This window comes from Chlamydomonas reinhardtii, chromosome 8 (genome assembly GCF_000002595.2).
Source record: "Chlamydomonas reinhardtii strain CC-503 cw92 mt+ chromosome 8, whole genome shotgun sequence".
In the NCBI taxonomy this organism is placed as follows: domain Eukaryota; kingdom Viridiplantae; phylum Chlorophyta; class Chlorophyceae; order Chlamydomonadales; family Chlamydomonadaceae; genus Chlamydomonas; species Chlamydomonas reinhardtii.
Genome location: NC_057011.1, coordinates 1,317,374 through 1,328,344, shown reverse-complemented (window position 1 = coordinate 1,328,344; position 10,971 = coordinate 1,317,374). Strand labels below are relative to the sequence as shown.

Below are 10,971 nucleotides of genomic sequence, written 5' to 3'. Positions count from 1 at the left end.
CCTCCCCTCCCCTCCCCTCCCCTCCCCTCCCCTCCCCTCCCCTCCCCTCCCCTCCCCTCCCCTCCCCTCCCCTCCCTCCCCTCCCCTCCTCCCCTCCTCCCCTCCCCCCACCTCTGGCTCCTCACCCGCGATGTAGTCCAGCAGGGCCCGGCATATGACCACGTCGTCGGGGCTGGTGTTGTTGTGCAGCTTCTGGTGCCACTCCTCCATCATGCCACCCTGAAGGGGGGGGAGGGAGGGTGGGGCGATGATGGGTGGAGTCAGGGGGAGGGCAGGGAGGGGCAGGGAGGGGCAGGGAGGGGCAGGGAGTTCGGAAACGGCTGGTTAAGAGACGGCGTTGAGGGAAACGAAGCCTAATATTGGTGTGTGTCCAAGTGAAAGTGTCCGGGTGCAGGTGTGAAATTGCCCCACACACACACACCCACGCCCACATTCAACCAGGACCCCCCAACCGCAACCGCAACCGCAACCACCATCCCACCCCCTGTCCAACCTCCACAGCCCATCGCCAACACCCCCCCAACACACCAAACACCCCTCAACACATTCTCCCCCCCCCCGCCCCACCGCCGCCGCCGCCCCACCTTGCATCCGTTGCGCTGCTGTATGGCCAGGATCTCGTCTCGGATGCGCTGCCCCACCTCGCCGCCGCCGCCGCGGCCCACCGCCGCCAGAGCCACACGAACCAGCGCGCCCACGCCTGTGCACACGGCATTTTGACGACAGTGTTGGACTGCTGTTGCCTCACTCACCCGCCCCTTGGCCTGGCTCTGGGTCTTTGATTTCTTTGGGATTGGATTAAACTGCACGCACACACACACGCCCCCTTCCTCTTCAGCACCGAGCCCATCCACCACCCCACCAGGGCCCCACCGCACACACCTGCGCTGCCGCGGCCGCCTGGGGCGGAGGGGCCGCGCGCGGCGCCCAGCGCGGCAAGCAGCGAGGCCAGACGGCCCTGCAGCGGGTGGATGGGCCGCGGAGTGTGTGGAGTGGGTTCACGAGCAAGGCGCAGGTCGAGGAAATGCACGGTGACCAACACGCGGACGGGCACCTCGCATATAGCACCGCGCTTTCACTGCCGCCTCATGTTCCCTACTTCAAAGGCGGATACAACTCCTGCCCCTTCTCCAGCTCCTCCCCTCCATCTCCCCACCTGTGCGGTGCTGATCTCTCGGGGCTTGACGTTGTAGTTGCGGTTCCACACCAGCAGCCGCGCCGCCGACAGCCGAAGCCAGGCCGTCAGCGCCGCCAGCGCCGCCTCCGCCTCGCCGCTGCCACCAGCCATCTGCACCAGCTCACTGCCGGCGTTGTAGCTGGGCAGGCAGTGTGCGTGTGAGGTGGGGGGGGGGGACCACGCATTAAGTTTACGAAGTGAAGTCGTAGCCAGGTACAAAGTGTGTGTGTGGGAAGGGGGGGGGTAAATAAAAGCCAAAACGCAACCAAAACAAGCCAAACTAGCGTGTGGGGGTCGGGGTTGTTGTCACCATCCCCAGCAAGCAACGACAGGCACGAGGATGCACCTCCGGGGTGGTTGGGACAATCTTGCATCCCAGCGCCGCGCCAGCCATACGTCCATACCCCACCACAACCAGCCCCCACCCAGGCCCCACCCAAACCCCAACCCCAACCCCAACCCCAACCCTCACCGGTGCATGAGCGACCTCTCCGCGCCCGGCTCCCGCTGAGCGATGTGGTCCACCATCCAGCCGCACACCGGCGGCCGCGGCGCGCCCGGCCCTGCTGCCGCGGCGCCGTGCGGCAGCGGGAACTTGTCGGCGGGGCGCAGCAGCGAGTCGCCGTGACGTGGCGGCGGCAGGAAGGCGGCGGCGGCGGCCAGCAGGTCGGGCTGGGGCGGCGTGGCGGGGTCCAGGGCGGCGGCCTGCGGACAGACAGAAGAGAGAATAAGAATTACATGTGCCTGTCTTCTCTCAGCATCATTCCCAATGATGACATGTACATGACCTGCCGCCCGCCCGCCCACCCACCCACGCACCCACCTGATCCGTGCCATCGCCGCTGCTCATGGCACTGCCGCCCTTGCCGCTGCCGCCCCCCTCCTTCTCCTTTCTGCCCTCCGCCTCTCCCACCGCCTCCTGCTCCGCCCGCTGCCGCTCCTCCACGCGGGCCACTGCGGGCAGGCTGTCGTTGTGGGTCATGCGGAAGACGTCGGGCAGCAGCGGCGTGCCCTGAGCCACCAGCGATAGGCCCGAGGTGGACACCCAGAAGTCCACGTCAGCACCGCCGCCTGCTATGGGAGGAGGAGGAGGGAGGGGGAGGGGGAGGGAGGGGGAGGGAGGAGAGGGGAGGAGGAGGGAGGAGGAGGGAGGGGGGGTTGTGGATACCAGCCCAAACTAAACCAAACCCAATGCAATAGAGCGAGGAGGAGAGCGTGGGGGGGAGGAAGTGGCGTGCGTGTGTGTGTATGTATGTATGTGTAAGTGGAGGCCGGAGGGGTGAGGGTGGAGAGAGGACGTGTCGTCCGGTGCAATCGGCACCCCATCGTTCGTGTGAGGCGACAAAGAGACACACATACGTCACGCACAAGGAGTAAGCCGGGTACGGTACAGTAAACAAAGATACACAGTGCCAGATGCACAGGAGGAATTTGCAATAAGCCTGCGCACGGGGCGCTCACCGCCGCTGCTGCTGCTGCCGCTGCCGGCCGCGGGCAGGGTGCGTGCCTTGAACCACTGGTTGCGCGCCGTCTTGAGCACCAGGCAAATGCCGCCAGCCCTGTGGGGCAAGGGCGGTGGGGGTCAGAGCTACACGAGCGTGCGTGCATGTGAGCATGTGTGCTATGAAAGCACAAGAGGAGGCTGTGCATGCGCAGATTACTTGCGGCCAGGAAGCATAGAAGATGAAACTGTGCGTGCATGTGCGTGTGCCGGTGACGGAGCCGCACTCCTAGTCCCACGCACCCAAAGATTCCCATGCTGCAGGGCCCCTTACCCCCGGCCGCCCCATGCCTTAAGGACCCTTACCCCGCCCCCAGGCATTTTGCATTGAATTTGGTTCAGTTTTGGCGGGTATCTAACCCCTTCCCCCCTTCAGGAGCCCCGACCCACTTGATGGGCCCCTCCCACGGCAGCTGCAGCACAGCGCTGTAGGCCGCCGCCCACTCCCGGCAGGCCGCCGCCTCCCCTGGCACCGCCGCCGCCGCGCCATCAGCGCTGCCGCCGCCTGCACCGCCTGCGCCATCAGCGGTGCCGCCGCCGGCTGTTGTCGGGCTGCTGGTGAGGGGGTGGCCGTCCAGCGGCAGCGCCTGCCGCACAGCCATGGGCGTCTGCCAGGCGCCCTTGCCTGCAGCGCAGCAGCGGCAGGAGCAGCAGCAGCAGCAGCAGCAGCGACAGCGACAGGAGCAGGAGCGAGAAGAGCAGGAGCAGGAGCGGCAGGCAGGTCGGCTCCGGTAAAGGCATGAGCCCGTACAATATACGTTGCCCTAGAATGGCCAACTAATCTATGACGCATATTGCAGCCAAGTGACAAGCTCGCAGCGCGCATGGACTGCATCCGTGGCGTGGCCCGTCCCTACGCGCTGCATTCCCCTCGCACCTGCGTCGTACGACACGCCCGGCTGCGTGTGCCACCCGGGGCCGGGGTGGTTCCAGCGCTGCCCCGGCCCTTGGCAGCAGCCCCAGTGCAGCGACAGACCCGGCAGCGGGTCCAAGCTAGGCGCCGAGCTACCCGGTACCACGACGCTGCTACTGCCGCCGCCGCCGCTGCCGTTGCCGCTACTGCCGGTGCGGGAGGGAGACGAAACGGCGCCGCCGCTGGCGCGGTTGCGGTCGTTGTGGCTGCCATTACGGATGTCGTTGGCGGTTGGCGGCGGGCAGCGGAAAGCGGCCATGATGGCGACGGCCGCGTGGCGGCGGCCGTCGGGGCCGGCGAAGGTGACGGCGGCGCTGGTGAGCAGGCCGGGGTTGGAGGTGGAGGAGACGTGCTGGTGGTCCTGTGGGTGGGTGCCGCGTGTCAAGGGAGATGAAACGCCGGCACGCACGCACGCCCGTCAACGCGTGAAGTTGTACCATTGCACTGTGCGTGTGTGCATCTGCTGAGGAGCACCAACGAGGTTTGCGGTCGCAGCGCGTGTGTGCGACACATGCGCGCATCCAGCCTGTCTTTCATGTACAAGTGTGATCGCTTGCAACCAACGCCTCTGCCTGTGCTCCGTTACTTGGGCTTGCTTGGTTTAACCCCGCCCCCACCCCGCCCCTCCCGCCCCGCCCCCACCCTCACCCCCTCCTCCTCACCACGTGCACCACCAGCGGGTCGCCGTAGCCCATCTTGCACCAGGACCGCACCGCGCGAACACAGTCCGCCTGGCAGCAAGCCGGGAGTGCGGCGGGAAGGCGGGAGCCAGGGGCCCGCCCGGAAGGCGCAGGACGTGAGTGGCACGTGTCAGCACAGATACACACACGCACAGCCACGTGGCCGACCCACGCGGCATCAATGTACGGCACGTGCTGGCACGCGTGCGCGCGCCCGTGCTGGCACGCCCGCGCCCCTCCTGCCATGTCACACCCATGTCAGACCCAACCCAACCCGAGTCCGACTCCGCGACCGCCACGGGGCGCGGCACACACCTGCATGCGCGCAGCCACCGCCGGCCCCAGCGCGCAGCTCGCCGCCGCCCGCTCCGCCGTCGTGCTCATGCGCACCTCCGCATTCGCCACCTCATCCACCGTCGCCACAGGCACCGCCGACAGCGCGTTGGCGGCAGCGGCGGGCGCCGCAGGCGCCGCCGCCGGCAGCGGCGGCAGCAGCAGCGCTGGGCGCCGGGCGCCAGCCCCGTTGTGTCGGGCTACGGTATAGGGCGCCAGACAGGGCGCAAGCGCGGGCGCGCGGAGGGGGCCGGCGACGGTGAAGGCGGCGGAGGTCGTGGCGGTGGTGGTGGCGGTACCGCTCGCTCCGCCGCAGCCGGCGCCGCTAAGCGCCTGCGCTACCGCCCGGGCCCGGCAGCGCGCACCGGCGCGGGCTGGGGCACAAACGGCCGCGGTGCCAGCGGTGGCAGCTGGCGCTGATGACAGCACCGCATGCCCAGGAGCCGCCAGCGGCCGGCCTGCGGCATGGCTGAGCGACGAAAGGCCCATGGCTGAGCTCTGCGCCTAGTCCACGGTTCGTCTGCAGGGCATAGGGCGTGGCACGCGACACAAGCCCAGTTGGTGTATCAGCCAAAGTACTGATAGGTCGTGTCGCAATGAACATAGGGCTGTTGAGGGCAATTGTAGGCGTCGTGTCGACGACTGTTGCACCGCTCCGATGCCCTGGAACCATATCAATTATGACGTCTAGCAGCCACTGGGCATAATTGGGCCCAAAGCAGTGCACGAAGCGCCCAAGCGGCTGAGAAAGTTCAGGCCATTCCGGCCGTGTGCCCTCCGAAATCGGGGTAAACGCCCAGTGAGCCCAACCTGACAGGCCTGGAAGTATTGCGTCCCATATCGCAAGATATTTATGCGCCATCCGCCTTACCACTGTCGAGTTCGCGGGGGTTCAAGCCGCAACACCCTTCGGTCAACCTAAACGCTCAGAGCCGCAAGAACACTTCTGCTATCTCAACTGTGTCTGATTTCACGGAAGCTTTCAACAGCACCAAAGAGGCTCAGTCGTTGCGTCCAGGGCTTTTGCGTCTTTGACGTCTGTTGGACAGTGAGAGCGAGAATTCACAAGGTGTCAATGCCAATAGATCAAACTCTCATAGGACTGCCCAACGCACGTTAGCATGCTAGCCCGAGCAGCAGTCGGATGGAGCCAAAAAGCACACGCGCGGGATGACGTCGGCATGATGGGAGTCTCCGCTGCTTGAAATTTACTGCCGCCGTGCTGGGGATGGAATAATGGACTTGTAGAGGCCACATCCAGGGGGTTTAGGCAACAAAGTGCCAAACCCCGAACTACCCCGAAATCCCCTCGACCCAGCCCCTGCCGCGTAACGATTGGACAGTGTGCATTGGCAGCCTTGTCAGACGTGAATTCATGCGCACCAGCGCTTGAGAGCCCAGCCGTGGCAGTGCGCATGTGCCGAAGGTGAAGGCATGTGCCGACATGTCCACGCCCGGACCGCCAGACACGCAACAAGCCCTCCCACGCTTTGTCAGCGCTGTTTACGACATAACGTGCACATACAAGCCTCATACTGCTGCGTTTGGCCCCTAGTCCTGCTTGTGAGTTTGCTTTTCAGCTAAAACCCTAAAACCCAATCCGCCAGGATGACTGGATGAGCTCCCAAAACAGAACCCCAGGGAGGACAACTGTGGGAGGAAGGCCAGACGGCGCGAAAGTCCCTTCTCTAAGGGTAGCCCCAGCTCGTCATCAAGTCCTCCTACGGCGTTCCTGCTACAACAACCGACCCGCCAACAGTTCAGCGGTTACATCCGTCGTAAAAACCTGAACAACCTGAACCCTGAAGGGCCACAACACTAGCGGACCGCCATGTCTAGCGGACCGCCGTGCCCCTAAGGGAGTCAAGTGACAGGGGACGCAATGTACGGTGTTAAAATGCCGAGCACGAGAGGAGGCTGGTGTAGAAGTGGCGACTGAAGTCTGAGGCATGATCTGAGTGCCAGAGTCGTAACCAACGTTGGACTAAAGGTACTGCGGATGCTGGCGTGCGCACAACCTCCCGGACCGGTGACCGGTGACCGGTGACCGGTGACCGGGTCGGGGTCGGGGTCGGGGTCGGGGTCGGGGTCGGGGTCGGGGTCGGGGTCGGGGTCGGGGTCGGGGAATTAGAGTCTGGGGAAATGGGATCCAAGGGACGCAAAATCGCTCGTTTTCGCCCGCGCAGCTTCTAAATACTTATGTATTTATTTAATATTCATAGCTGGGCCAACGCCCTGTGAAATTGCGAGGGTGCGCGCGGACTTCTCCCCGTGTGCCCGCAGCTCAGCCCCGCACCCTGCCGAACCCCCCCCCCCCCCCCCAGCACCAAAACCCGTCATACCGTCCCCCACCGCGAGATACGGACTCCACTGTAAGTAAAATGTGATCTGGGTGCCGGTCGGGGCTGTGCATTGGACGTCGGACGGTTGGACGTCGCGAAGTAAGTTCAAGTTCGCCCTTGCGGCGAAACTGTTCAGCCTTGCACGTTTTGCAAGTATAATGATAACAGAGTCTCAGCTTCATAGGTCTCATGTTGTGGGGCAGCCAGCGCGGCACTAATAAGGACAGGTGCTCGCGCTCGCAGCTTACGCGCCTACGGGCCTCCTGACAGATACATAAGTGCTGAGATTGAAGCAATCTACGTATCTGATAGTTAACTTGGACCAGCACCAGCCTGTGCGATAGCTTCGTGTAATGGATGGCTTAAATAATGGCTGTGTGCAGTCGTCAGGGGGCGGGAACGTGTGTTCGTCAACTTGACAGGGCCCCCCCCTTTCTGAAGTGTGTAGGTGCGCCGCGCCCCCTGCGGGGGCCGGGGCACGCTAACTCCAACCAAGCAATGTACACATACACAACGATAATAAGATGCAACACTTTAGAGAAGAGATCAGCCGCCTCTTGCCATGTCGTGCGGCGCCTCTTGTCACCGCCGCCCCACCCATATGTCACCACCTTCAATACACGCCCTTTCCATACGCCCTTTCCATACGCTCATCCGTGCCTGGGCTGGATGCAGTTTGTTTCTCGGGACTCTACTGTATCAGCCACTTGCTCCCTTGCTATGTCCCACCGCACCGCCTTCAAACCACATACCTCAGGTAGCACCGTTGACCATACATGCAGACACGGGACTACCCTGCGGCTGCCCCGCCACTGCAGTTCCCCGCCCTCCCCTTTCCATCCTCCTCCTCCCCCTCCTCCCCCTCCTCCTCCTCCCCCTCCTCCTCCTCCTGCTCCTCCTCCTCCTCCTCCTCCTCCTCCACCTCCTCCTCCTCTACTTGGCCTCGTACCACGTGTCGGCCACGTTGCAGTCCGTGGCCAGCTCCACAAGCAGCGGCATCACCTCGTGCGCCTTCTTGGGAGCCGCCGCCGCCGCCGCCGGAGACTGGTCCGGCCCCTGCTCCCCTGCCGCCGCCCCACCGCCCGCCTCCTGCCCCCCCTTGCCTGCGGCACCCGCCGCCGCCGCCGCCGCCAGCGCCGCCACCGCCGGGTCGTCCCATCGCCACACGCCCGCCAGGTGGCCGCCGGGCAGCGCCGGCGGCGGCCGCACCCAGCCCTCGCCCGAGGCCAGGTGCCGGGGAGCCTCCGATGCGGTGGCAGCAACAGACGACTCCGAAGCCGGCGGCAGCTGCAGCTGCTGCTGCTGCTGCTGGTGCTGCGGATTCTGGAGTGGCGGGGGCGGTGCGTTCCAGTGCTTGGCCAGCTCCCTCCAGGGGTTGGCCATGAGGCTCATGACCAGGCGCTTGGCGACGTCGGCGTTGGCCTTGGGGCCCTCCAGGATCACCTCGTCGTGGATCTAGGGTGGTGTTGGGGGTGGAGGAAGAGGCGGGGAGAAGGTGGGAGAAGGTGGGGAGGGCGTGGGGTTGGGGTGGGGGGATTGCAGAGGCGGGAAGGTGGGGAGAAGGTGGGGAGAAGTGGGGAGAAGTGGGGAAGGAGGGAGACCCAGACGGACTGCATGCTGGGGGCGTTGCGACGTGGCATCCCCACTGGAGTTACGTTGAGGCTCCCCCGTCAAAGACCGCCCCCGCATGCATCCCATGACGTCCTACTGCAACCCCTGCACACCCTCTCCACTACACCACACGACCTTACACGCCCACACCACGCCATCACCCGACACAACTACACACACACGGACTTTCGTTTTCTTTCTAACACATACGCACACACACACACACCATCACACACAGACACCCCCACCCACCTGCATGAGCAGTTTGAAGCCAGTGGCCCTCAGCTCCTGGCTCTTGGCGATGGCCACCATGGCGGCGGCGGCCACGTCGGCGGCGGAGCCCTGCAGCGGGGTGGTGGGGAAGGGGATGGGAGCAGGGTGGAGGCGGGGGAGGAGGGGAGGAGGGGGAGGAGGGGGAGGAGGGGGAGGAGGGGGATGCGGAAGTGAGGATGAGGAGGATGAGGATGGGGAATTGAGGATGAGGCGGATGAGGATAAGGCAAAGGTGCACGTGTGGCGGCGCGGGACCTTGTGATGGAACCTTGCAAGACCAAATCTGTTGTGATGGTCAGCGCCGGCCCGCACCTGGATGGGTGTGTTGATGGCGGCGCGCTCGCTGTGGCCCTTGGACTTGAAGTCCGGGGCGTTGATGCCGGGCAGCGGCCGGGTGCGGCCCAGCAGCGTGCGCACCTGCGGCGGTGGGGCGGCGGTGGGGCGGCGGTGGGGCAGTGGCGGCGGCGGTAGTTAGAGGTGGCAGTGGCGGCAGTGGCGGTGGCCGGTGGCAGTGGGGCGGTGTGGCAGTGGCGGTGGCCGGTGGCAGTGGAGGGGTCATGTGCCCTACGGCCCCATCATCACCAGGACACCCGGGCGGGCGGGGGGGCGGGGGTGTCCTACCATTCCAAGCGGAAGGGGAGGACGGCAGAGAGATTAAAAAGCAAGGCTAAACGGAGAGGCTAGAGGGCGAGGACCGCAGATTCGCACACACAGGCACGCACCCGCACACGTGCACACGCGCACGCGTTCACCCACCTTGCCCTCCTGCCTGGCTCCCTCCTTGGTCTTCTCCTGCCACTGCCGCACCTCAAAGCGGTCCGCGTACCACCTGGGGGCAGGAGGGGGGGAGGTGGGGGGCGGGGTAGCGTTGGGGTGGGAGCAGCAGGGTGCGACATGACGAGGTGAGTGATGCCTGTGAGAGTTTGAGTCCGTGAGCATTTCAAGCCCCTTGGAGCGGTACCGGCCCCCCACACTGCCAACTCCGGAACCTCCATCCTTGCATCCCTCCCTCCCTGCCTCCCTCCCTCCCTCCCTCCTCCTCCTCACTTGTCCACAGTGGCCTGCGCCTCCTCCTTGCTGGTCTTGAAGTCGGCGGCCAGGCCGTGCGCCGTCTTGCCGTAGGCGATGGAGAAGTTGAGCACCTGGAGAACAAGTGAATGTTAGTGTGCGGCTTTACTCTAATTGGGCAAACGACGCGTGTGTGTGTGTTTTTATGTATGTGGCAAGTCATCGTATGCGCAACTCGTGTCAGCGTGCAAACGCGCCTGTGTGAGGACCTAACACCTAATCGCGTGCGACCCTCTCTGCAATACAAATGCTCTCTCGCAACCACCACGCCCGAAGCCGCCCAATCCCCGTCCCCCTCCCCCCCAACCCCTCCTTCTCTTTCTTTACCCCAGACCCCAAACACCCACAAGCAGGGCAAACACCGCACACACCACACGCACACACACACACACACCCTCTTTCTCTTTCTTTCACTACTAACTCTTTCTTGGGGCTGGGGCTGGGCTGGGCTGCGTGTCTTAGTTTTTGTCCTGCCTCGCCGCCCTCGCCATTCCTCCTCGCCGCTGACACTGACCTGTGCTATCCTTCGCCTGTGCCTCACCGTTTCACCCTTTGCTTGTAGGTGAGTTCGGCTACGATCAGCGGGCGGGCTATTCGGGTTAGGAGTGCCTGGGAACGTTGTAGGACACTCGCATGGGCTTGCACCCTTGGGATCGTGTGGACACTAATCCCCACCCAAGGTTAGGTAGATGGGCGTAACAGGTGCTTCGGGTAAGTATAGTCTCGGCTCGGCAGGTCGGTCGGCTGCGGTAAGTATACTCTGAAGGTAATCCGCGGCCGTAATTCTGCATCGCATACACTGTCCTACGCGTAATGTTTTCCTTGTGCTCTTTAACACACACACACACACACACACACACACACATGCAGCCCGCGCGCACCTTGGCCTTGCGGCGCTCGCTGGCGTACAGGTCCTTCACCAGCGGCAGGGGCGACTCGCCCTCGCCGTCCCACTCCAGCAACACCTTGTCTGTAAGGGGGATGGGCGGGTGGGTGGCAGGAGAGTGGCCGGGGTGGGTGTAAAGTATATGTGCTTTGAATCGGGCGTTGGCTTCGTGGTAAGGGTGGGCGTGT

At 64.5% G+C, this 10,971-nt stretch overlaps 2 protein-coding genes across 3 annotated transcripts in view; both read right to left on the bottom strand.

Annotated features, from left to right (window-relative positions):
* Positions 1-5,692, bottom strand: part of CHLRE_08g363874v5 (uncharacterized protein) — a 13,659-nt gene extending 7,967 nt beyond the window's left edge. The window contains exons 1-12 of one of the 2 annotated variants that reach the window (XM_043064874.1): positions 5,476-5,692; positions 4,587-5,124; positions 4,254-4,322; positions 3,556-3,952; positions 3,069-3,303; positions 2,639-2,736; positions 2,001-2,251; positions 1,650-1,882; positions 1,157-1,316; positions 883-958; positions 585-700; positions 126-219 (exon numbers count right to left, since the gene is read on the bottom strand). In XM_043064874.1, the coding sequence (XP_042921876.1) occupies positions 126-219; positions 585-700; positions 883-958; positions 1,157-1,316; positions 1,650-1,882; positions 2,001-2,251; positions 2,639-2,736; positions 3,069-3,303; positions 3,556-3,952; positions 4,254-4,322; positions 4,587-5,093 (2,236 nt within the window). In that variant the 5' untranslated portion in view covers positions 5,094-5,124; positions 5,476-5,692. The remainder of the gene's footprint in view (positions 1-125; positions 220-584; positions 701-882; positions 959-1,156; positions 1,317-1,649; positions 1,883-2,000; positions 2,252-2,638; positions 2,737-3,068; positions 3,304-3,555; positions 3,953-4,253; positions 4,323-4,586; positions 5,125-5,475) is intronic. The other variant, XM_043064875.1, reaches the window with a different exon arrangement.
* A 1,688-nt stretch (positions 5,693-7,380) lies between these two features.
* CHLRE_08g363837v5 (uncharacterized protein) overlaps positions 7,381-10,971 on the bottom strand; it is an 18,602-nt gene continuing 15,011 nt past the window's right edge. Inside the window, exons 27-32 of the mRNA XM_043064873.1 lie at positions 10,779-10,867; positions 9,877-9,971; positions 9,586-9,658; positions 9,142-9,246; positions 8,810-8,899; positions 7,381-8,401 (exon numbers count right to left, since the gene is read on the bottom strand). Coding sequence (XP_042921874.1) covers positions 7,880-8,401; positions 8,810-8,899; positions 9,142-9,246; positions 9,586-9,658; positions 9,877-9,971; positions 10,779-10,867 — 974 coding nt within the window. The 3' untranslated portion in view covers positions 7,381-7,879. The remainder of the gene's footprint in view (positions 8,402-8,809; positions 8,900-9,141; positions 9,247-9,585; positions 9,659-9,876; positions 9,972-10,778; positions 10,868-10,971) is intronic.